The 24,481-nt window shown below is 39.4% G+C and overlaps 9 protein-coding genes across 9 annotated transcripts; 5 read left to right on the plus strand and 4 right to left on the minus strand. All coding sequences in view use genetic code 12, as the record gives it.

Moving 5' to 3' along the window:
* Positions 1 to 620: 620 nt before the first annotated feature.
* RPS27A (40S ribosomal protein eS27) lies at positions 621 to 869 on the minus strand (the record flags this gene model as incomplete). Its single annotated transcript, XM_067689702.1, has 1 exon — positions 621 to 869. The coding sequence occupies one exon, from the start codon at positions 867 to 869 to the stop codon at positions 621 to 623; it is 249 nt and encodes an 82-aa protein (XP_067551025.1).
* Positions 870 to 1,367: 498 nt separating this feature from the next.
* Positions 1,368 to 3,595, plus strand: I9W82_001003 (FHA domain-containing protein; the record flags this gene model as incomplete). Its single annotated transcript, XM_067689703.1, has 2 exons — positions 1,368 to 1,412; positions 1,742 to 3,595. The coding sequence occupies 2 exons, from the start codon at positions 1,368 to 1,370 to the stop codon at positions 3,593 to 3,595; spliced, it is 1,899 nt and encodes a 632-aa protein (XP_067551026.1).
* A 229-nt stretch (positions 3,596 to 3,824) lies between these two features.
* On the minus strand, positions 3,825 to 6,791 carry I9W82_001004 (SPT20; the record flags this gene model as incomplete). Its single annotated transcript, XM_067689704.1, has 2 exons — positions 3,825 to 6,095; positions 6,432 to 6,791. 2 exons carry the CDS (start codon positions 6,789 to 6,791, stop codon positions 3,825 to 3,827), a joined length of 2,631 nt encoding a protein of 876 aa, XP_067551027.1.
* A 144-nt stretch (positions 6,792 to 6,935) lies between these two features.
* TRP99 (Trp99p) lies at positions 6,936 to 7,481 on the plus strand (the record flags this gene model as incomplete). Its single annotated transcript, XM_067689705.1, has 1 exon — positions 6,936 to 7,481. One exon carries the CDS (start codon positions 6,936 to 6,938, stop codon positions 7,479 to 7,481), a length of 546 nt encoding a protein of 181 aa, XP_067551028.1.
* An 8-nt stretch (positions 7,482 to 7,489) lies between these two features.
* Positions 7,490 to 8,014, minus strand: I9W82_001006 (uncharacterized protein; the record flags this gene model as incomplete). The annotated part of the gene is made up of 1 exon (XM_067689706.1): positions 7,490 to 8,014. One exon carries the CDS (start codon positions 8,012 to 8,014, stop codon positions 7,490 to 7,492), a length of 525 nt encoding a protein of 174 aa, XP_067551029.1.
* Positions 8,015 to 8,183: 169 nt separating this feature from the next.
* Positions 8,184 to 15,834, plus strand: I9W82_001007 (RIF1; the record flags this gene model as incomplete). The annotated part of the gene is made up of 3 exons (XM_067689707.1): positions 8,184 to 9,844; positions 10,197 to 13,475; positions 13,770 to 15,834. The coding sequence occupies 3 exons, from the start codon at positions 8,184 to 8,186 to the stop codon at positions 15,832 to 15,834; spliced, it is 7,005 nt and encodes a 2,334-aa protein (XP_067551030.1).
* A 26-nt stretch (positions 15,835 to 15,860) lies between these two features.
* I9W82_001008 (non-canonical poly(A) polymerase) lies at positions 15,861 to 18,559 on the minus strand (the record flags this gene model as incomplete). Its single annotated transcript, XM_067689708.1, has 2 exons — positions 15,861 to 17,637; positions 17,934 to 18,559. 2 exons carry the CDS (start codon positions 18,557 to 18,559, stop codon positions 15,861 to 15,863), a joined length of 2,403 nt encoding a protein of 800 aa, XP_067551031.1.
* Positions 18,560 to 18,686: 127 nt separating this feature from the next.
* I9W82_001009 (TRAPP trafficking subunit Trs65 domain-containing protein) lies at positions 18,687 to 22,106 on the plus strand (the record flags this gene model as incomplete). The annotated part of the gene is made up of 3 exons (XM_067689709.1): positions 18,687 to 18,740; positions 18,945 to 20,257; positions 20,483 to 22,106. The coding sequence occupies 3 exons, from the start codon at positions 18,687 to 18,689 to the stop codon at positions 22,104 to 22,106; spliced, it is 2,991 nt and encodes a 996-aa protein (XP_067551032.1).
* A 296-nt stretch (positions 22,107 to 22,402) lies between these two features.
* On the plus strand, positions 22,403 to 24,451 carry PRD1 (metalloendopeptidase; the record flags this gene model as incomplete). The annotated part of the gene is made up of 2 exons (XM_067689711.1): positions 22,403 to 22,888; positions 22,967 to 24,451. The coding sequence occupies 2 exons, from the start codon at positions 22,403 to 22,405 to the stop codon at positions 24,449 to 24,451; spliced, it is 1,971 nt and encodes a 656-aa protein (XP_067551033.1).
* Between the last annotated feature and the right edge of the window lie 30 nt (positions 24,452 to 24,481).

A 24,481-nucleotide genomic window follows, 5' to 3' on the forward strand; every position in this document is an offset into this window, starting at 1 on the left:
TTTCAATTCAATATCTTTCCATTAAATAATATATATAAAGTGGGTGTATTCTTATTAAATCCCGTAATAAGGTATACACATCTCCATGCAATGAAAAATGCAAACAACTGTTAAAAGAATCACTCCACATGTAAAATGCTTCTGTGAGCAGCGATTAGCTGAAGAAGACCCTCCCAAAAGTCCCTCCAGTCAATCACCGTTACCGAAAAAAGTTCAACTCATATCCATAAAATGTCATCATTGAGTGTGTAGTTGATCTCTGCACTCCTTTGTAAAAGAAAAGAAATGTAAGACAAGCCACGCTGCTACCCGTGCCTCATCTTGTTCATGTTCTTCTTGAGGTGTGCTCCCAAACTATCCATCTAGACAAGAAAGCTAGGCCCAGTAGTACTGTAAATCAAGAAAAGATACTACCACATACTTTCCTTGTAGTCCAAATTTGAGCCTGATCCATCATAATACCATCCACTCTATTCCTATTCCTATTCCTTTCTATGGCCAACCACTGCTACATAAATCAGCCAATAAAAAATTCAATAGGGAACTGGAGGGTATTCAAGAATTGAATATGAATTTAACGCCAAAAATCATCATTAGGTCATCTAAACCTTCGTGATAACTTACTTTCTTCTGAATGATGAACCTTCAGCTAGTTTAGCCTTACCACCAGTTGGAGTACACAACAAATTGGAGCATTTCTCACAAGCAATTGCAGTTTGAGCATGACTGAAAACAGTGGCAATGTTGAAACATCCTGGACATTTAATATCGATAAAATATGAGTTTGGTTCTTGTACCAATTTCTTTAACTTGTATGTATGTTGTTCAGTTTCTTGATTTGGGTGTAATAAATCCTGTACTAAAACCATCTTTGTAGTGGAATATGTATATGAGTGTAAGAAAAGAAAGATGTAGATAAATGTAAAGAATGTGAGGATGGGAACTGTCCCTATTTATATTCTCTGGGGGAGAGATTAAACTGTGGCAAAAGAATTGAAAAACTTTTTTGCAATGTCTCAGATTTAGCAAAGAAAAAGAAATTCTCTTATCAGTTTGTGTCAATGAAAATGTACTCTTGTGTTAGAATAGATAATGAAAACATTTTCTCAAATGACCTCCTGTAGGTTACAAAGGCCATATGGAACATCATAGAACATCATTCTTTTAGTTACCGTCATCTATTGAAGGGCTACTGAAAAGGCTTCTTCGTAATTAAGATAAAAAAAAATTTTTCTGATTTAAGTAATCGTGCATAGATTATTGAAGAAAATTCCGACGGAATGTCTCACTTCTTAAAACGGACTTTAAACACCGAAAAAGGTAGGTCATCGGGTGTCTGCCTAGGGGGGGCATAGTTTGCTTAATAGATGCTTATACCGAGGTTTACTTTTGGCAAAGAAGCAGATGAAAATGTTAGAAAGAATTCTGTCCACTCTTTGTGGTGTATATAAATTGCCGACGTGCGTTTACTTTGAAAAAGAATGGTTTTAGGGTCCGTTGACGACTAACTCAAAAGATATCCTGATATAATTTGTCATTGCATTACACATTCCTACGTCTAGTTTACTCCAAAGTATGCCCTCTAGCTGCTTACCAAAAAAGAATCGAGCTTACGATCTGTTAAGTAAATTCCTGAAATGGAGTCCTAGTTCATACAATTGAAAGAGGGCAACTTACAAGAGTGCACAATTAAAACAAAATAATGAAGACTACAAAGTTCCCAATTTAACGAAATTTAAAGAATATTTATTTAACAATATATCCAAACTACTGGTCTAAACAACACGCCACAGTGAGGTACAACAGCAATGAGTTCACCATAGAAGACACAAATTCTACTTTTGGCACTATAGTCAACGAAGCCGTAATCAAACGGAATACCAGACATCCTTTGAAGGATAAGGACACGGTTGGGTTCATTTTGTCCAAACCATCCCTGAAAATCAGGGAGGTTTTTAAAGTGTTTGAATCTGATTTGGAGCACAAAAGCATTCCCTTATCTGAGTTTGATCTGCCAAAAGTTAGTATGAAGTTTGACGTTTCTATAAACAAGTCCGTGCTCAAGTTGATTCCACATACGTCCACGGATTCCAATGTACACAGTGATTTTACCCTTGATGATTCAGTAACCAATATTTCAGCTGCCGATGAAGAGAATACTAAAAAGAGTGACGATGAAGGCGAAACAGAATCGAAGGTGGCAACAAAGTTTCTGTTGCCAGTTGCTGAAGCTATAGAAGTTTCTCTGGTATTGGGAAAGGATGAAATGGAAGTTTTCCACTCTTTCCTGAAATCGCCTTCAAGTGAACCAATTGGTGATGATAACAAGAAAGAAGGAGAATTGGAAGCTGATCTTAAGAACAGTGACTCCTTAAATGCCGATGCTGAATTGGTTGAAGTTGATGGAATTTGTGATTTAAATGCCACAAGGAAACAAAACGAGTCTCTGCAAAATCACCCTGTCGACGTGGAAGTACAAATCCGAAGCCTGGAAAAAGAAGTGGATGATGGTGATTCTGGTTCGTACATTGAAGAGAGTGCAGAAGAGAATGAACCGCCAAGTGAATCAGACATCATATATGAGATTTCCAATGATGAAATTAGTTGTGCCGAAAAATATTCCTACTGCAAAGAGGACGAAGTGGATACAGAAGAGAGAGAATCAGTAAGAAAAGTGGCCATGACATACAAAGTTTCCGACGCAGAGATCAATCCTGCCGAGGAAGCTTCTAACTTTAATGATTTACCAGACAAAGCGTCGGATGAAAAAGACCTTAATGCAGTCGAATCGTACCTGCGTGAATACTATAACAACACACAAGACGACAATGATAGTATTTGCTCTGAAGTGGATGGTAGTGTGGACATTGAAAGTGTGAGGTCGGACTGTGAGGAGGAGAAATTGAAATCCGAGTCAGATGACTCGCATTTGGACTCAGACTGGGATGGAAATGAGTACGGTCATTCGACAGCTAATCCATTTGAAGAGACTTACTTAGAAGAGGAATCAATTTGCGGTTGCTCTGACGCTGAAGATTGTATTCCCGATCATGGCCAGTCTTTTTCAGACTACCTCCCTGATGATGAAAGCTATCTCTTGGATGACTGCTCTTCTGCCTGCTCAGTGTGCTGTGATTACGGAAACCACACCTCCAACTACGTGGATATGTTTGACTCCAAAGAGGGTTCCATATGTGTATGTTCTGACCCAGAAGACTGCTATTGTGGTAGTGAGCAAAACTCGTCTACATTATCCAGTCAATCAGATGTATGTGAATCAGAGCGGGAGGAGATTCACACTGGAAGCTCTAGAGAAACACTTCACAAAGATTCTTGTCAGCCTCCTAGCAGAAAGGAACAAGACAATAAAAAGAGATCATACCATGATATGGTGGAGGATGGGCAAGAAGAAAGGCCAAGAAGCAGCATTGACGGAGACGAGGAGAATGAAGTTGACATGCCGCCTCGAAAGAAGCAAGCAAGTGAAGACTCGAAGTTGAAAGGTGTTCTCAAAGAGATGGCCAAGGGATTGTTCTATGTAGCTGCGACAATCACAGCTCTTGGCATTTATGGTTCAACATTGGAAGAAAATTAAGGGTATACTGGTTCATTTCGAATTCTTTTTTATTTTATATTTTATGAGGGGTTAATTATGGTTTCAAAGAGGCTAAGAAGTGGATGCTTCTATTGCTTGTTTTCAGCTACGTTTAAGGTTTATATTATGTTTAAGTTTAAGTGTTATCATGTAATTCTCTCTATTGGCTTATGTATTTGACTCCAGAGAAATATCTTTGATACCAGCTCGAGACTTGATACAGGATCACCTATTTTGCAGTTTTTTTCCTATACACCCTTTTCTTCTTTGGTTCTGGTGCACCAGGTTGAGTGGGTGTTGCTACTGCATTCATAGGTTGGGCATCAGGCATAAGTGGTGTCATTCCTTGTGGTAGCTGATTCAAATACTGTTGTTGCCGAAGTTGTTGTTGAGGCTGTTGCATCATGTTATTATTAAACTGTCCATTCAAATTAGGGCTCCCACTTCCACCAATATTTGCGACCCCGGCCGCTTGTCTTTGCTGCTGCTGCTGTAGCTGTTTTTGCTTTTGATAAAGCTGAAACTGCTTCAACCTTTGGAAATAAACAGGAAATTTTTGCAAGAGCTGTTGCTGCAAAATCTTAACCTGCTGCATTGCCTGCTGCTTATGCTGAGGCGTCAACTGCTGACCGTTCGGAGCTACGCCTCTTTGACTCATCAACGCCAAGGCATTCATCTTCAGCTGGATTTGCTTATACACTTGCTGCTCCTCAGGAGTCAATGAACCCTGAAAGATTTGCTGATGTTGCTGTTGTTGCAAAGAAGGTTGGTATGGCGCATGTTGCTGCAATGGCGGTGCAGGAGATGCCTGCATGTTTTGGGCAGCCCCCATGGGAGTATGTGAATGTGATGAATTCGGCAAAGTTCCCTGTCCCAAGTTTGGTGTAGCCATGGGCATTTGTTGTGGTGTTGGTACTTGGCTCATATTCGGTTGTTGCGGTGCAGCCGGGTTGTTCATTAAAGGCGTGTTATTCATTGTCAGGATTTGTGAATTAGAACTTGATGGTGCAAACGGAATTTGAGAGTTTGACGGACCAAGAGGGACTGGTTGATTAACTTGCTGTGCGTTTGGCCCACTTGCTTGATTCTGTTTAGTATCCTTCCGAGCACGCTTATTGGTTGCCTGTGACTTTGTTTGTTGCCTTTTTCCACCAACTTGGGGTTCCATCGAAGGCTGGTTCGAGACATTCGCCGAGCCGATCGCAGACCCAGCAGGAATTGGGGCGGGAACAGAACCAGACTGAGGTAACATTTCACTTTGCACAGAATTCGCTTGTGCTTGTATTTTGGCTTCTTGTTGGTTCTTTTCAATCTCTCTTCTTTTACGTATCTCCTCAATTAACCTCAACCGCATAAACTGACCAGAAGTCCTGATTGGATTCAGTGACAAAGCAACAGTTGTCGGCATGGTCGATGTGCCGGTACTTTTTTCGCCTTTTTTACCTTTAGAGTCAGCACCAACGGAGCTTTCTTTACTGGTTGATTTAGTAGGCGGTGTTGTAATGGACAGGGTAGTAGTCGCACTTGAGATTGCAGGCGGAACAACAACCAATTTCTTATCCTGCGTGTCCTCAAACCGCCTATTGCTATTAGACAACAATAACATCAACTCCTCATACTCTGAAGATTTATGCAAAACCATTTCGTCTTGATGAATTTTTCTGACAGGAACATCAACGCCTGCTCTATGAGGAGTATCCTTTTCATTTGCGTCATCCAGATCAGGCTTCAAGTAGTCATAATGATATGGATTCACTTTCACTGAAAGATCCAATTCCCTATTTGTTAATGCCAAAATTTCAGACTCCATTTGCAAGGATAAGGTATCAGTGAATTTTGTCAAGGCAGAATCGGTGTGATACAATAAATCATAATAAAGTGAAAGCGGTGTAGGCTTGAGCAATACTCGATACGTTCTTGGTTTCGATACAATAACAGGAACAGGCTTTCCATCCTTCGATGGTGACGCATTTGCTCTGAAACTAGATGTTTCAATCATATTGCGATGATCATATACTTGCAAAATGAGACAACCATCGTACGACTTGATGGAGAAATCCTTTAACAACTCACTCAACTCAACTGGGATCTCCTCTCTCAATACATGATTCATGAAACTTTTGATCATTGGCGAAGACTTGGGTATAATTTGGGAATCTTGTGAATTGTTAAATCGGTAATGATTGTCAAAAATATGTAAACTTAATGACGCTGGATACTTTGAATATTTTCGTAGTATTTCTTCACTGGTAGATGCAAAGTGGTAGTTACGAAGATTGACTCTTTGTTTTAACAGCAGCTGTAGTTGTTGTTGTTGTTGCTGCTGCTGTTGTTGTTTTTGTTGTAAGACCCGAGCCTTTTGAAGATTTAGTTCACCATGTTGGGTATGATTCGAGTTAAAGGGTCCCCTATTGTCTGTTACTGTCGAGCCAGTCCCATTAAAAATGTCCAAATTGGTCATACTTTTTTTGATTCGAGAACCACTGATACGATAGATTGTCTAATGCTCCGCAATGTGGTATCATGGTCAATTGTGTGTTTTTTTTTTCCTCTTTTCCTTTGGAAAATTATCAAAGGAGCACGTGACAGTTTACATGATTCCTTCCATCTACAGACCTTTAAAAGGGTCAGCTGAACCCCTTAATCGTGCTGGTATCATTCACACTGCGTCTCCAGTATTCTCTACAAGTCGACTTGGTATACACCTTGCAATTTATTATACTAAATACTGTATCGTTTTAAACAATGAGTCCCTCTCCTCCTCATTGAACAACCACAAACCAAATATTTCCCCAGAGAGACTTCGGATGATAATTAGATTATCGTTGAGTTCCACCTCCATCCCAGACTCTGGTAAAATACCCAAAGAGAAACATTCCGGGTTCGAACGATTCAATATAATGATACCATACTTGAACTCTTGCTGTAGCTGGGATTCAGATGATGAGGTCTTTTCAAAGTCGTTTTGAGCGTTTCTTTCATACAAAGCTAAAGCTCCTTGGTATTCGGTTTTAACCCATTCCTCAGATTCCTCGTTGAATTTATAAAGGACACAATGCGATGAATGAGAAACCAATTGGTTGATTGCAGGATCGTATCGGCTAATCACATTAAAGTTTAGTGCACTTGTGTATAGCTTGAGTGCGTCATCTCTTGTTATCTGCTCTTGACTCATTTGATTATCTGTGGCAGCCATCTCAAGTCAAGTGAAGAAATTCAGAGGGGAGAAATTTTTCTTTGCTGAATTAGGGAACATGCGGCGCTTCTCGACGTATATAAAGGGGATTTCTCGCAGCAATCATTTTCTAACTGCAACCCTTTCTTTTCATACAACGATATAATGCAACACCTCATCAGACCCACATTTAAACAATCCGCTACTTACTTCAGACAATCTTATAGATTTTACGCAGCCGTTGGTGACTCAATTCCTTCTACTAATGTTTTTGAAGGTTCACCTGGAAATGACGTCAATTTGGCAAAAGAAACTGGAAGCGGCAAGTCTTTACTTGTAGGTGTTCCAGGAGCATTCAGCCCTGGATGTACTCAAAAGCATATTCCTGGTTATCTCAACAATGCTAGTGAATTCAAAAACAAAGGCATCGACAACATTTTTGTATTGGCCGTTAACGACCCATTCGTCACTAAAGCATGGGGAGAAGGCTTACTGAAGAATGACAACCAAATTCGTTTCTTGGCTGACAGCACTGGAGATTTTACAAGAGGACTTGATTTGTTATTTGATGCCAGCAAAGTGTTTGGAAATGAGAGATCAAAGAGATATGCTTTGTTGGTTGAAGATGGTAAAATCAAACAAACTTTTATTGAACCAGATAATACTTCAGTTGATGTGTCAGATGCTACCAAGGTATTGTCAAGTTTGTAAATCCTTTTCTATAGATCAAATTTTTTAATACGGTTTCGTTTTTTGTCAGACTGTTTCTTTTTATGAAACTTCTTTCGCTCCTTGAAATCGGCTTCCAACTGAACCCATTTGGCTTTATCCTCTTCTTTGACCTCACCTGGAAAATAAGCCTTAGACTTGATCTCTTCCAAGAGCCTCGCAAAGCATTCTTCAGTATTCTGGTCCCTGCTTCTGCTTGTATCGCACTGAATTAATAGCCCTTTGGATTTGGTTTCATATCGAATTGGCCTTTCGCAAAGCTGTTGACGTATGGGAGTAGGGATCCAGTAACATGTCGAATTTTGAAGCCACTGACCCTCTTTTAAAGCAACAGTAGCCTTTGAGGATGTTTTATTCACTTTTTGCCCTCCAGGTCCCGATGACCTACTGTAGGAAATGTTGAACAAGTGTCTTGGAATTTGTGAGCTATTAAAGGTTTGTAGCCACTCTTTTGATTGTGTGATTTCGGGTGTATCACAGTAGAACCGATGTATGAAGAACTTGAAACGGTTCATTGAAATGCAAGGTGTTAGTGCTGCTCGACTTCGAAACATGATGCTGCTTTGGAGTTATACTACTTGAATCATGGTCTCCATCGTTGTAATCGAGAGACTACGATTCAGGCTCGAAATTTTTTTTTTTTGTCCAAGTTTTTATGTCACTGGACTACAATTACCAGAAGCTATGGATCAAGCATTGAATTCGAAGGTGGCACATCTCGTGGAGCTCGTAAGTTCAGTTTTGGAGAAGGACCATGAAGGGTATGGAATATTTGATAAAAGCAGGTTCTCAGATTACAAGAATGCAACAGCGGAGTTGTTGACCCTCGACGAGTCACAGTTTAAGTTTGAGACCCCAGAAGGTCTCGAGGAGGAAGATGATATAAAGAAGTTTAACGAAGCCGTATCTACTAAAGTAAAGGAGACGATTTTAAATGCCGGCTTTCAGAAAGTGTTGTTGTCTCTCATCGAGGAACACATCGATAGTGAAAACAGCCAACTAGTAGATAGGTTGGCACTTGCGTTAGACTGTTTGTTATGGCTCGCAATTGAGGTGGAAAAGACAGCAAAAACTACATTCTACTATTGTGTAGAAGTCGTTCTGAATCAACTTTTCACAATTTCGACTAGTCTTGTTGAGTCTTTTTGGCTGTATGTGGAAGCTAGACTATCAACAATCCAAAATCAATTATTCGAAAATAGCTTTGGGGAGAGAATTGCTATTCTTCTGCTTGGTAATTCGCTAACAGATAAATTCAATACACTGGTTACGGGCTTGCAAACCAACACCACTTTGAAAGATACACTCAACGATAAATTTCAATCTAGGGTGCGAATTTTTATGAATGAGTTACTTGCAATTGATGACAACACAGGACTCAACAAATACTTTCACATACACAATGCAGTTCCTCCTCACATTGTTACCAAAGATGTTTTCATCAGCGATGTTTTAAGTATTCAAAAAATGTTCAACAATCCGTTATATTATATTAAAAGGAACAACTTTTTGGAATTTAGCAAAATGACTGAGAAGTTATACAAGGTTTACGGACAATTAGTGGAGGAAGAGCAGAGGTTCAGGGAAAAGAACCCTCTCCCTGATCAATTTAGTTTCATAGAGGCAAAGAGTGAAACAGAGCGTGAATATTTATTACAAAAGTATCAACGCCGCGAATATGTGCCTGAATCCTACCTTGAATCCAGCTTTGAAAAGGAACCCAAGTCTAGTGATACTCAAAATACAGACTACAAGTTCATTTATCGTCAATTGGAACTTTCGAAAGTCAGAGTGCAATATCTTTTGAAGATTTATATACTATCGGCCTTTTATACTGAGTTATCGCCCGGAAGCAAAAGTGAATTTATGAAGAGTATTGGCGCACCGGTGGCTACAAAACATATTACGGAAGATTCACCAGCTATCAGTATACTCAAGAAGTACATGGAAATCAAAAGCGACTTACCTTCATTATTGAAGGGAATTGACCATTCCTTGCCATTCTTGTTTATACACTTGGGTCTTGATGAGAAAATATGGTGGAAGTGGTTGCTTTATGGCAAAGATGAACAGAATCAAGGTTTTTTTGTTGATAAGATCTTGCAGCCCGAAGTTCTTGACCACCGAGAGGAGGAGTTTGAAAAAATATATCCATACAAGAATAAGAGAAGCTTCAACACTTATGTAACACCTCAAGTATCAAAGAAAATGCGAACCGAAAGAGGCTTGGCCAAGTTAGAGCAAACAGCTAAATTTGATTCTGAAAAGGCAAATTCGGAGCTTAGTGAAATAGAAAAAGAGCTTGAGACGGAAGAGAATGAAGACTTGAAGAACAGGAGGTCGGCGTATGCTTGGAAATTGCTTAGGTATAAGAGAGCTAGCTAAAAAGCCGATGAATAAAAACGTAAATTTGATAATTCACGTAGTAGCTCTCTAGATTCTCTAAGGTGTCGCGGGGCAATACGATTTTTGACGCGTGGTATGTAACAAACGCGCCCAAAAGACATCGCCTTCTTTTTTTTTGTTAACGCGGCTTTAGAAATTGCAATTTCTTACATCTACAACCAAGCATCACACTCTTCACACTAAATCAAATATGGCACCTGTTAGACGATCAGCCCGGTGCCCGAAAACACGAGCAAACTCTCCGAAGAAACAAAATAGCCTGCCGATAAGTGCAAAGAGGCGAGCCAATAGAAAGAATAAAACCAATTCCTCAAAAACCGAGTCTGTACGAGAAAAGTCACCGTCAGTGGAACTCAACTCATCCCCAATCAAGCAAGGTAGTAGCCAACAAGTTGGAACCCCTACGAAACAGAAATGTACCCCAAAAGGAAGAAAAACTGTCTTATTTTCGGACGACTTGGTTTCAGACTTACCGAGCACACCAGAGAGATGCAATAATACACCTATCCGCTCCATTTTAAAGCCCAGTGATATCAATGTATTGAATAGGGCCACGGATCCAAACAACAATGTACGTTGGGACAATTCCAAAAATGCAGAATTTTGGCTACCGGGAACCATAGTCCAATTTCCTCTGGGCTCTGAGAGCTTGCCAATGCTCGTGGAAGGATGCTTATCAGTATTGAGTGACAGAAACTTCACACGCAGGTTCGAAGTCTATGCGACGTTGAATTGTATTGTTAGGGCTAACCCCACATCGACATTAATTCAGCTTTTTGCTGGTGACAAAGCTGACGACGTGCTGCAAAGACAACTCCTCATTGTGAAACAGATTATCAACGACATCGAAATTGAGGAAAAGATATTCGATACCGAATCGAACAAAGAAAACGAGTCGCCAACTAAGGGGGACCCATTCAAAATTCGTATTGTTACACAAGCTTTGAAACTTCTCAATTCTTTTGTTTCTAATCCGGAGTTGAATACCTTTATTACGATTGAAGATATCAGTTGGATATATGAGCATGCTAGTGAAATGCTAGTCAATCCCAACATTTCTAAAGCAGTTGTATCACCATACCTATCTATAATCAAGGACTGTAAGTTGAGCCCAACTTGCAGAAAAGAATTGTTTTCTAACCATGCAATTCTTGAGAAAATGCTATTTGGGGTGCTTAATGTCAACAGCTTTCCAAGTTCATCCTTGGTAACAGAACGATTTACTTGTTTGAAGAACTACATTGTAAACTTTCCCGACTTTATGGCCTCAAACATATCCTACTGGTTTGAGCCATTAATTTTAAATTTGTGCAATATGATTCATCCGGTATACATGAAATGTCTTGGTGTCGGAGTTCATTGTTTATTGGAAGCAGCAAAATGCTTCTTGAATAGCCTCCCTGTCCACTCGTTTGTGCTAAATCAGTTGTCATCACCAGTAACGAATAAAGCTAAATCATTTACATCAGATCCAGAATTCTCGAAAAACTTGAATCGGTTACAAAGTGTAAGACTAAGTGAGTTTGTTGTTTGTAAGTTGGAAGAATTGATTCATGTCGACCACAAGCTAGCCATGGATATGTGGATGGCTTTGACACTTTTGGTGGGTGCAGAGCAGTTTGACAAATGGACTGACATAAATTTGTGGCTCAATGTGCCAAGTTATTGTTTCAGTTTGGGACCAGAAGCGACAGCTCTGTCTTTGTTTTGCTGGAGAGCCGTATGCTTCAATTTATGCAAGAACGGACTAGTTGGGTTCCGCAAGGCGATTGACTGTATTCGCTCGCCACGTGGTGGGGATCAGAACCGAGTGGATATAAATACATTAAAGTCAAAGGTGACAATCCTTACACTTGCTTTTAATAACCTTCCAACTGAAGGCTTGTCAAAGGAGGTAAGCAATTCAATTCACAGTACTTTCTTAACCTATATCTTTGCCATCCTTGGCCCAGAAATTCTTAAACTGTGGACCAAATATTTGCCAATTTTATGGGACAAAGTCATCCAACCAATATTCAACAATTTATATCTCAAACAGGAAGTGGGCTCATACACAAACCACCTAGCTTTTGAAGTATTGACTTCACTTCTAAGGAACTCAGCACCCCACCCAGAGGCAGAATTCAACGAAGTACGCATATTATCCAACGAGCCCATAAAATTAGATCAAATGAACCCACTTCCGGCGAGATTTGTGCACATTCATTTTGACAAAGTTATGGAGTCTGTGATATTACTATTTCAGCTTGATTCTATTAAATTTGAACAGAAGATGAGTCTCTTCATTTCCTTTTTGAACAAAGTTAAGTTGATTGTAAAGAAGGAGCAAAACATATCACCTACGACTTACGATTTCATTGACAATCTACCATTGTTGTTGAAAAAGCTATTGAAGAACCAGAGTGTCAGCTCGGAGGCATTATTGAGAATTGTTGTTGCTATACACGATACGTTCAATCCTTCCTTGTTGATCAATCACGATCTTGAGCGCCCTGGATTTGAGAGCAACATCAATGTGTACATGCCAATTGTTGAAAGCACAAGTTCATTACCAGTAGAAGGAAAGGGCCCTGTTTTCAGACTCATATTACAATCTTTAACCCACACCAAGGCTTTAGTTCTCATTACTGATATACTAAAGACCTCTCTGATCTCCAATGATATCCTTCAAATACTCACAGAGTTCTTGAACAAATCTAACATTGTCCTGAATCCAATCGACTTGAAATTTTACAGAATCATTTGCAAACATATCAAGATCAATTTTGAAGTCTTTGTGAAGAAAGTGATTCAATCAATAGTAGCAAGTCCCAATTCAAGTGAAATTTGCAAAAGCTTGTCTGCATTACATATAGACGAATGGGAGGCGCACGTTTGTGATTACGTGTTATTATTATTACGAAATGCACCCTCCAAGTCGATACATCATTTTGTGGCAGGCGTTATCTCACGACGTTTTGAAACCTCATTAATCCAAACGTTGGCATTTGTGACAAAGAACGATTTCGCAAGCGAGTTGTTTCTACTCAGTGGGAGTCTTTTTGATTTTATTGTTAAGCTTGAAAAGCCTGCACTTTTTGAATGCTGCCAGTTACTTGATTGGTATCTCAGGTTTAAAAGCCAACAAGGGGGCAATGATTTTTTGCTCATTGATATATTGGGCTCGGGTTGCAACAAATATCTACATATGGATATAACTTTCTTGCAGGAGTTAGTTGATTTTTCCCAATTGCCTTTATGTAGCCATCAAATTGCCCAAGAAGAGAATACCAACAACGAAGACAATAAGAAACCAGAATCTGTTGAGCTCATTCTGAAGAAGGAAAATTCTGCCCAGGTGACACCTACCAGTGAAAACTTGATCGACAGATGTGACAAGATGAGTTTGGAGCTATCGAACGGTGAACAAGCGACAGAGATTACTCTGACAAGTCAAGAACAAATGGATGTGATCCCTCAATCAAGAATGGAAGACACACCTCATACTGCACAGCTAACAGCTACAGAGATAGTGAAGCATTTATCAGATATATCAGACCAAGAGTTAAGTACCCTCGGACCTCACCAAAAGTATGAAATAGAGTCCAATTTGCTTAAGTTCATGATAAAATTAAGGCAATTGCAGTAGACGCAAAATGGATATGAACTATGAACAAACTTTTTGTTTTTGTGTAGTATATTTAAAACTCCGCATTGTATAAAAACGAAAATCAATCGTTTATCCCACTTCATCAGAAACAATCACATTCTTTTCATCATCTCCTATACTCAAAAGTGCTTCAAGGACCGGCACTTCAACTTTCCAGACGTAATGTCAATTGTCCCGTATAATCCGAACAACGATGTTTTGTATCACAACCCTAGCGATGGCGTCCTTATTCTTCATGATACCGAACAAAATTCCATTCAATTGCTCTCCACTGAAGACAAGTCAGATCCTCGATTTGATGAGAGACCATCAGCAAAGGGGTTTGATGCTAAGCGTTTCCCTTCCTTTACTGAAAACGCAAACGCTATAAAGTGTCCCAGTTGTGGTTTTACTTGGAACCAATATGAAACTAGAAACTCAGATCGAAGAGGTTCCGTTGGAGCGCAAACAATTCCCAACACAACCAGGCTAAACGATTTCATAAGTAGCTACTCGAAGCCATATATGCGAACAGACTACTTCAAATTATTGGCTCAAATACCGTATTCCGAAGAGGAAAGAAAGAGCTCCAAAGGAATTCCTTCAGGAATATTTAATCAAGGGTATTTTCAAAAATTCTTCAAAAAGGTTGGTAAAAACCCATTGGGATCAGGAGCACGTGCACAGGTATACAAGGTGGAGCACGTGTTTAATGATATTGCTTTGGGGACATATGCTGTAAAGAGAATCAGTATCGGTGACAAATTCGAACATCTAGAGCAGGTGTTGAACGAAGTGCTAATATTATATGAACTATCTGCAAAAAGTGCCGGTGAAAACAATTTGATTCGGTACAATCATGTTTGGCTAGAATTAGGCGAATTAGAAGACCTGAGTTCATTCTTTGTACTGTCCAGTTTGCATGACCACAAGGGCTATAAAAAAGTACCCTACATGTTTATACTACAGCAATATTGCGACGGTGGGCATTTAGAAGCAATAATTCAAGAAAATTTTCCTTTGGAGGAGACCATGAGCTATTCCGAAAGAATTATATTGGAAAAGAAACGAAGAAAGTTGCAAAGATTGGGCCAGGTAGAAGAGGAGAAACAGAAATGGTTATCTAACTTTGAAATCTGGAAATTTTTCCATGACATTGCGAATGGAGTAAACTACTTGCACAAGAATGGGATTTTACATCGTGACTTGAAGCCATCTAATTGCTTAGCAGAACTGAAATATTTTGTTGTTGACATACCTGAACACTTTCAATCGGTTGAATTGTTTGACGAGAAAGTGTTTGAATTGCCAAAGATCTTAGTATCTGATTTTGGAGAAGGTAAATTTACTGACAATCTCAAGAATGCAGGACAGAAAAGAGTGCACACAAGGGAAGGTAACACGGGTACCTTGGAATTCACTGCTCCTGAATTGTGGCTATGCTCAAGCGATAGCCGACTCATCAATGAATTTTCATACGAAAGTGATATATATTCCTTAGGGTTGATACTTTGTTTTTTGTGTCTTGGAACATTACCTTTTGCAAACGCCATCCATGGCGAGATGGATCCAGAAATTGCAAGGGAGAAAATTCAGAATTGGTATGCATGTGTCACGTATGAATCGTTTGGATTATGGTTTGAAGAAACTTTGAAATTGAGAAAAAGGGTTATGGATGGGTGCATGTCTGACTTTAAGTGGTTAATTTATGTAATGATTAAGGGAGATCCAAGCTTCTCTATGAATGACGACGAAATTACCAGATTGAATACTAAAGAGGTGCTCGTATTTCTAAATGATATGAAATGGAAAAGGTTTATCAAGAGCACGGGTAGATTGGATGCAGAGAACAACAGAACTCTGATGTCAGATACGGAAGATCTTGCTTTATATCTTCCAAATAACAAATCTAATGGAAAAAAGTTTGAGGAAGATGAAGAAGAGGATTTGCATTACGAAAAGGACAATGAAACCGATCATCTCAATTTAACAGAGGAAGAAGTTGAACCTGAAGCCATTCCGTTGATTGATTACAAAGCGAAGATTCAAAGTAGTAGCCCACTACGTCGTAGTACTACATTGCCGCTATACAGCCTTGAGCTTTTGCTATTGGAGGTCTTGTCCCTATATTCGCCTCACTTTTCTCAGGTTATTTTGAAGGTTTCGATATATGTCACAATTACATTGGATCTTATTTTGGAAGAGTATAATACTATCAGATCTAGCTTATTTGTAATGACCTTCGTTTCCTTGTGCATAGTGTTAGCATACACTATAGGCAGCGATACTGGGTGCAAATAATATACAGTACTATATATGTTCTATAATCACATATCTAATCCTTTCAGTCTCCAGTAATCTCTTTTAAAATCTTTGTCGACACTCGGTTTCTTGGGAAGTTTTGCTTTTGCTGGATTAGCAGAGTTGAGTTTATCCAGAACTTCATCTTGATCTTCAGGCGTTGACTCCAAGCTTAAATACGATTCCACTAGCTTTTTCGTGTCTCTTGCTTTATTCGTAAGCGGCGTTTGCTTTTGTGTAGTAGATGCCGGCTTCTTTGGCACCGGGGTGTACTCGTCTTCACTTTCTACTGTCATGTCAGAAAAGTAGTATTTATCATTCCCTTCCAGTGGATCAATTTCCAAGCCAGCTGGCGAAACCACATCTTCCTCATGCTGGATAAGAGCTTCGTTTTGAACCAAATGTCTCTCATCAACGAAATTTCTCTCCTTTCCCTTGTATTTGATGATGTCCCCTAAAATCAGCTGACCCAACCTTTGTTTATAGGAAGCTGAATTTAGCTCATAGCATCTAGCAACAAGAAGTTGATAAGCACCCCCAAAGGCCTTTTTCAAATCCCGAAGATTGTAAGAAGACCGAGTTATATTGTTACTTGGATCAGCAGGGTCTTGAATCACAATGGAAAATGTATTCCGTGCAGTATTTAAAGCAGGATGTTTCCCCTTTGGTAAATAACGAGGCAACTGTGTTTCCAGATCAATGGAAAGTAGTAGATTATCATAAGAAAAATTGCGACCATAAAGTTCAAAAAACTCTATGAGTAAGACCCCTAAATTATCCGGTGCATTCATGGTGTTTGTTGAGATTTTTGGATGCAATTGCATAAAGTGATAGCACATGATTATTGTCGCATAGCCTCCAAGACCACCAACATGAACATTGTTGAGTTTTCTGGACCGCAAGAATTGCTTCACTACTAGTACCAACTCACGCAAGCCTGGGGTCGCAAGAAGCCACTTCCGTATTCGCCTGGCCGCGTCTAAACCATTTGTGCGCTCAAATGATATATCAATAGGTAGATTTGATACCGGGTCAACAAACTTGATAATTGGCACCTTCGCACTAGCAATGACTTCCACGTTCTTGGCCAAATTCTTAGCTCTAAGGAACGACGATAATTGATATAGTCTAGATCGGTTCTCGTAGTCACCTGTGCTAGAAATCACTACCATGTCAATATCAGAGCCAGGAAGATACAAATCAGTTGCACAAGATCCGAAAACATGTACTTCAGTTCCTGGCCAGAAGGAAGAAATTTCCCTCTTTAAGGTATTGATGACATCATTTCGGGTAATTATTTCAGCTCTCGAAGGTGATATATAACCGACAAAGTCCTTCATCTCCATTGTGAGCCAGTCAGCGATCTCCTTTTGAGTTGAATGATCGTGGTCCTTTATCCATGGAAACAGAGAGTTAGGTTCCGACGATAGTTCATTTACAGGGCTTGATTTATTGTCTTGATCGCCGTCGTAATCTTCCTCTTCGTCGGAAGACAGAAAACCAAATTCAATAAAATCCTGGTTATTTGCCAATTCATTTCCCTCTGCTTTCTTGTCCTGGTTTTCTCTAGGGTTGTCCTCACCATTGCTTAACTTGTTGTTCTCAGCCTCACCCTCGTCGTCACTGTCAACCAAGACCACCTCCTTTTCAGGTGATGTACCTCTGCTGTTGTAATCGTAAACGTATTCAGAATCAGACTCCTCATCAAGATGAGAAAGCTTGCCATATTCGTTTTCTCGCTTGAGAGAATTGGTAGTTGGTATTCCACCAAGCAGCGTTCTGAACCTCTTTCGATCTCCTTTGCTATTGCTTTTATCTCTCTGACGCTTAGTGCCCATAATCTTTTGACTCTACGCTTTGTGAGTGGTTGTCAGTCATTTGCAAAAAGAAATAAGAAAAAATTATGGCAGAAAAGATGTATAAAAAGTTGGTAGCTCACGCACCCATCCGATGCTATCAGAAGCAACAAGCATATAGAGCGTAGCCAGAACAAGTTATCGTCACATCCTATATACGTTTATTGCAATAAGTTGTATATCTACATACCGGACCATCAAAGTGTTACAATTTTCTTTCTTGGAAATCAACAACAGCTTGACATCTGCCTTGGACCTAGCAAATTCCTTATATCATTGTCGTCATTCAAGTTTTCATAAAAGGATCGAATATACTCCTCGCTAATATTCTCCACTATATCTGTGAACAATTGGGTAATCCCCTCGTTGACCTTTGAGCTTGTTTCATCGTATTTGCTGATTATCTTGTGCTGCAGCATAAACTCTCGCACTTGATATTCCAAAGCAGCCTTATCACCCTTGAGCAAATCTGCCTTCGTTCCGACAAGACGTATGTCCACTTTGTTCTCTGCTGAGGAAGTGTTGTTTAACTCTAGCTGTTGTATCCAAAATTTAGCTGTTTCCAATGTAGATTCGATATTGTTCATGTCAAAACAGACTAAAGCTGTTTTAGCATTTCTATAATACATCGGTGTAAGTGATCTGTATCTTTCTTGTCCCGCCGTGTCCCATATCTCAAAATTGATTTTCTTGTCTGGTTTGTTTGGTGAGCTGTACACTTTGCTAGTAAATGCTGCTCCTATCGTGTTGGATGTTCGAGTGTCAAAACGATTCGAGGTAAATCTGTGAACTAGTGAAGTTTTCCCCACTGATGATTCACCAAGAACTACAACTTTATACGATGGATATTGCTGGTCTTCGTTGGACATTTATGAAATACCTCTGTAACGTGGATAAGAATGTGGATGAGTGAGTAGCAAGATGTTGGTAGAATTAAGCTGTGGTAGGGAGTTGAAGACGTATTGGTTTATATGCTCTATCAAGGAATGTTTGGTTATGAAGGGCAAAGGGAACTCTAGTATGCTTTTGATGCTTTATTATTTTTGTGATGTTTTTGTATTTGCTTTGCACGTGCCGTGTGTCAGATTGTGTGATACAAAATTAAACACCTCTTCTTTCTTTTCATTTGATGTGTGTGTACAACCTTACGATAATTTTATTGCCAGTTGGATTACCACGTCTAACGCTTCACTTCTGTTATTTACCTAGCTTTAAACTTGATCCAAAATAGCTAACAAAAGTCGCCCCAAGAAGGTAAGAGCTCCTTACAAGAGCTACAAATCGAGCTCGTTTTTGGCAAAGTCTGATGATGAGGGAGATGGTGAAAAGAAAGAAACCACTATACACACCACCAACACAAATAGATTTAGAGGAGGGATCGACGTTCGATCTATATATCACTTACCAGGCTCAACTAAAATCAAGGGAAAGATTTGGCCTTTGAGCAAATTTGAAAAGATTGATGTTTTAAATTGTGCTATTAATGGGAGGAATGTAGATTATGTTGGCACGGAAGAGCATGACCACCAGGCAAACATGATGACGCTTCCGGCAGAAATCTTTTACAGAATTTTTCAAATCCTTGATAGTGAAGGTAAGTTGCATCCTAAATTTATGAGAGTGTGCCGTGCTTTTTACTTGATGATCTTACCACTTATTTATCGAGCACCTCACTTGAGAGCAACCAATTTTTTCAATTTTGTTGAAACGCTATCCAACAACAAAGCGCTCGGAAACTACATAATCAACCTTGATTTGGCCTACGTCATCCAATCTGGGAAAAATGCATTTGTTGCCAGGCTTCTAAAACAATCACGAAAAAACTTAGAATGCTTTGTTGCTCCACAGACAAGTTTTGGGTTTGCACCATTAATTGCGTTGAAAAATTGTCAAAACTTGAAGGTCTTGGACTTGAGGTTGGTTTCGGAGACGGTGAATTTGGCGCAGCTTTTCCACTCCATCGAGAACTTATCGTTCCTAACCCATTTATCTTTTCCCAGATCATCAATAGAGATTAGCGATTACGAAAGTATTTCATGGCCATCCAAACTTACGTTTTTGCGACTTTCGGGTGGAATTAGCGACGATTTTTTATATCATTCGAACTTTCCCAAAACTATAACAAATATGGAGCTTGCTCATTGTCCTGCCATATCCGATCTAGGGTTAAAACAAGTGCTTTATCGAGTAGGTTCACAATTAACCACACTTAAAGTCCAATACCCAATGCCTGCGTTGAAACATAATACACTTGACGAAGTATTTTATTTTTGCCCTAATCTACGTGTTCTTGAGATTAGTGTCGATTACGTCTCCTCCATGTTTTTTGACGAGCAATATTTGGGATACCTAGATTTTCCAAGGCCATTGCGTACATTGTATATAAATAGCAGTGGAATGCTAGGCACGCTGACGAAACTCGACCCAATGGACTTGGCAGTGGCCATCGATGATGGCCGACTACCATTGATTAAAAACATTCAATGCACAGCGAAGCTTGGATGGGATCCCAAATCTGATGCTGTCCAATTTATAGTAGATGCGTTGGAAGAAAGAAAAGGTGGGTTGTATGTAGGATATTAAGTACGAGTTGTCAATATAGAGGTTTGTAGAGTTGTGGAAGCGACCGCGTCGTACAAGAACACCAAAAAAAAAAAATTGAAACCGCATTGATTCAAATCGTCGTGTTGAAACTTCTTCATTGGCTTTATGACTTTACAGATACTTATACCTTCAAATCCGTTCAACCACAATGAATTTCTGGCAGAGGATTTGAGGAATTCAGAACCGAGGCGGCAAGTCTACTTCTATGAAGGTATCCAAGGGTACATCATTTGCGAGGGGGAGAATCGTAAATCCAATATCATTACGTTATATACTGGCATCATCACACAAGATTCAAATGGAAATGGGCACAATGACTCAAAGTTCAATGGCACGGGAAATGATACGAACATTCAATTAGACCAGAGTCATGTCGTGTCGCAAAATGACAATACAACAATTTGGCAGTTTCAACTTCCCACGATTCAGCCACCCAGTAAACGAGTTTCAAACCCATGCCTTCGACTTTCCTGCCAGCTTTCTCAAACTGTTGAATCCGTGGAAGAGAAAAATAGCACAACGGAAAGTGATATCGTCTTACCAGATTACAAGCCCAATTTACAGGAGTGGGACTACACAACGAGTTCAAAAAATTTGAAAGATATACAGGTGAATCAAGCCACAGGCGACACTAATTTAGAAAGTGACAGCAAATGTCTCAAAGCAGAGCTTTGCATTCCGATTGTGATGGCGCTAGTTATAAAAATGAAATCAACCAAACCTGCTGGTAGAAATGGCATGCTATTGGTTGCTTTGACTATAGAGCGATCGGAAGAAATGGCAGCTGCTAGTAAAGGAAACAGTGACACACTAATTTTCAATATAAGATCTGTTGAGCTAAACTCAGATAGCGTCGCGGCAGCTCCAATAAATGAACTCTTCCCAATGCGTATGGGGTTCGACGACTCAGTCAATGTGGTATACAAGTTGGATAGCAACGAGCTGTTGGGTCGGGAGCCATCAAAACAAGTGTCCATAACTACATCCTTGACCATTCAGAAGCTACATGATGGAAGCTACACAGATATGAGCAATCTCATACAAACTAATTGGAAACCACATTTGGATCTAGGTTTGATTGCTCCACCGATCAACAATGCATTGAAAACAAATAACAACACTCCTCATCTTCAATCACAAATAAGCAATTTAGCTAATGGCACAAGTATTCGGCTGAGAGCAATGTTGAACAACGTGTACAAGGTGGACAGCCCTTCCTTTTCTAACTCAAGTCCAAATCCAAATGGTTTTTATGGAAAAAGGGCCAAGCTGTTTGTGACAAGGGAATCATCGTCAGTTTCAGTTAACCTATCTACAAATGTAAACTCATCGTTGGCTGGGTTGAAACTAACGTTCATTGGCAGGTTGGATATGAAGCAAGGGGTGGTAACAAAATGGAAAATGCAAGCAATAAACAATTCGGCAAATAGATTGAATTTATCATTGCTCGTGCAAAACCCAATAAATTTCAATCCTATTTACAGCAACACCGCTCCAAATAACAACTTCTCATCATCGAACTTACTAACCAATAACAATACCCAGAACAACAAAGATGTTATCATTTACAACAAGGCCCAGCTTTTCTCATTGTACAACACTTTAAAGGTTGATACCGAGGCCAATGGAGTAATCATTTTGAACAATGATATTCGGATTGGGCCGTTGGAGCCACTGAATCTGTTTGAGACGAGCTTGGATTTGATTGGCAATACCAAAGGTATTTTTAGTTTGGATGGGTTAAAGATTTTTGATGTTGCGACAGGTGATGGCTTGGATTTTGGTAAACTTATAGAGGTATTTGTAGTTTAAGGAATGGTATAGAAGCATCTATTTTCCTGAATTACAACTAACACATATTAGGGTGACGGGTTTAAGCTTGAAGATCCAATTTTAGTAATGCTGCAGCAGCTTCTGTAAAGTCGCTTATTTCCCTTAGACATTTTCTTTTGTGACACCAAATATTTTTCATGCCACTCGATGAAAAACTTACCAACAAATAGAGCCACTTTTATAAACGGCACGTAATTTTCTTTTCTTATAAATACATGTACAAAGCCCTTCTAGTTGGTCTCATTGCATACATTATTTACAACATCACTAAAACCATGTCAATTGACTTTGATAAAGTCGTTAAAGAGCAACACTATCCTCAATGGAACCAAACCCCGCAAGAAGTTCTTCAACTTGCTAAGGAATATGCAACAAAAGAGAAATCTTTGTTTGACACTGTAGCCTCAATTGAAGATCCAACTGTTGAAAACGTATTGAATCCGTTCACTAAATTCTATGATGAATCTGCGTTTCCAATTGGTCAACTCCTGTTTTACCAACATGTATCAGCAGATAAGGCTTTACGTGATGCCTCTACCGAAGCAGAACAAATCATTGATCAAAGTTCTATTGAGCAATGGTCAAGATCTGATGTGTATTCAGTGCTCAAGTCTTTGAAAGAGAAAAAGCCTGATTTGGATCCTGAAAGTCAAAGGTACTTGGACAAGACAGTTTTGGAGTTTGAACGTAACGGATTGGCGCTCCCGGATGAACAAAGGGAGAAGGTTAAAAAGTTGCAACAGGAATTGAGCGACTTGAAGGTTTAATTTGCCAAGAATTTGGGGGAAGACACTGGTTGTGTTTACTTTACCAAAGAGGAGTTGGAAGGTGTTCCTGAGGTTGTTTTGAAACAGTACGAAGAAGCGGAGATCGACGGGCAAACTAAACTCAAGGTGACATTCAAATATCCTGACATTCTCCCATTGTTTAGACACGCATCAAATGGAAAGACTAGGAAAACTGCAAACATTGCATATGGAACTAGATGTTCAGAGAATGAGACTCTCTTGACAAAAATTATCCAGATTAGATTCCAAATTGCAAAGGAATTGGGATACAACACGTTTGCAGATTATGCCTTGGAAGTGAAATTGGCAAAGACTAAGGACACCGTTTTGGACTTTTTGAATGACTTGAGAACCAAATTGACCCCAGTTGGAGAATCTGAATTGAAGGTGTTGAAGGAGTTAAAGGAAAAGGATTTAAAGAAACGTGGATTGGCACCTGAAGAGGATTTTTATGCATGGGATTTTTCTTATTATAACGAAAGGTTATTGGAAGAGAAATATCAAGTCGATAGCATGAAAATATCCGAGTATTTTCCTTTACAAGGTACTATTAAGAAAATGTTGGGCTTCTACGAGACCATTATGGATGTTAAGTTTGTCAAGCTTACTCCAAAGCCAACTGAAGTCTGGCATGAAGATGTCGAAATGCATGCCGTGTTTAAAAACGTCAAGTTTGGTACCTTAGAATATGTGGGAGTAATCTACTTTGATTTACATCCAAGAGAAGGAAAGTATGGCCACGCAGCTAACTTTGATATAGGTCCTGGATACTTGAATTCTAACGGCACCCGTAAGAACCCAGAAACGGTTTTGGTTTGTAACTTTACTAAACCTACCAAGACTACACCATCGTTGTTGAAACATGATGAAGTCGTTACCTTTTTCCATGAATTGGGCCATGGAATCCACAATATGTTGTCGCAAACTAGATACGCTAAATTCCATGGAACAAATGTTGAGCGTGATTTCGTTGAAGCACCTTCTCAAATGTTGGAATATTGGACTTGGTCAAAGAACGAACTTAGAGAGTTGTCATCGCATTACGAAACAGGCGAGCCGATTAGTGATGACTTGATTGACCTGTTAATCAAAACTAAACATGTCAACACAGGATTATCGAACTTGCGCCAATTGTTCTTTGGATTGTTTGACATGACTGTTCATTCGATTGACAAGAAGGAGGATATCGATAAATTAGATTTGTTCAAGACTTGGAACACCTTGAGAAAGGACATTACTTTGCTTCCAGATGACAACAATCCTACGAAAGGATACTGTTCATTTGGTCACATTGCTGGGGGTTATGAAAGTGGCTACTACGGCTACTTATATTCTCAGGTGTTTGCTGCAGATATCTACTACACTCTTTTCAAGGATGATCCAATGAATACCGAAAATGGTATCAGATACAGAGATATCATTTTAAAGAGAGGAGGTTCCCGAGAAATCATGGACAACTTGGAAGAAGTTTTAGGAAGAAAGCCCAATTCTGAGGCATTTTTGGCTGAAATTTTCGGCAAAAAGTCACATTTATAGAACAAAATATATTCATCTAGTTTCTATATA

Source organism: Candida metapsilosis, assembly GCF_017655625.1.
Source record: "Candida metapsilosis strain BP57 chromosome Unknown scaffold1, whole genome shotgun sequence".
Taxonomy (NCBI): domain Eukaryota; kingdom Fungi; phylum Ascomycota; class Pichiomycetes; order Serinales; family Debaryomycetaceae; genus Lodderomyces; species Lodderomyces metapsilosis.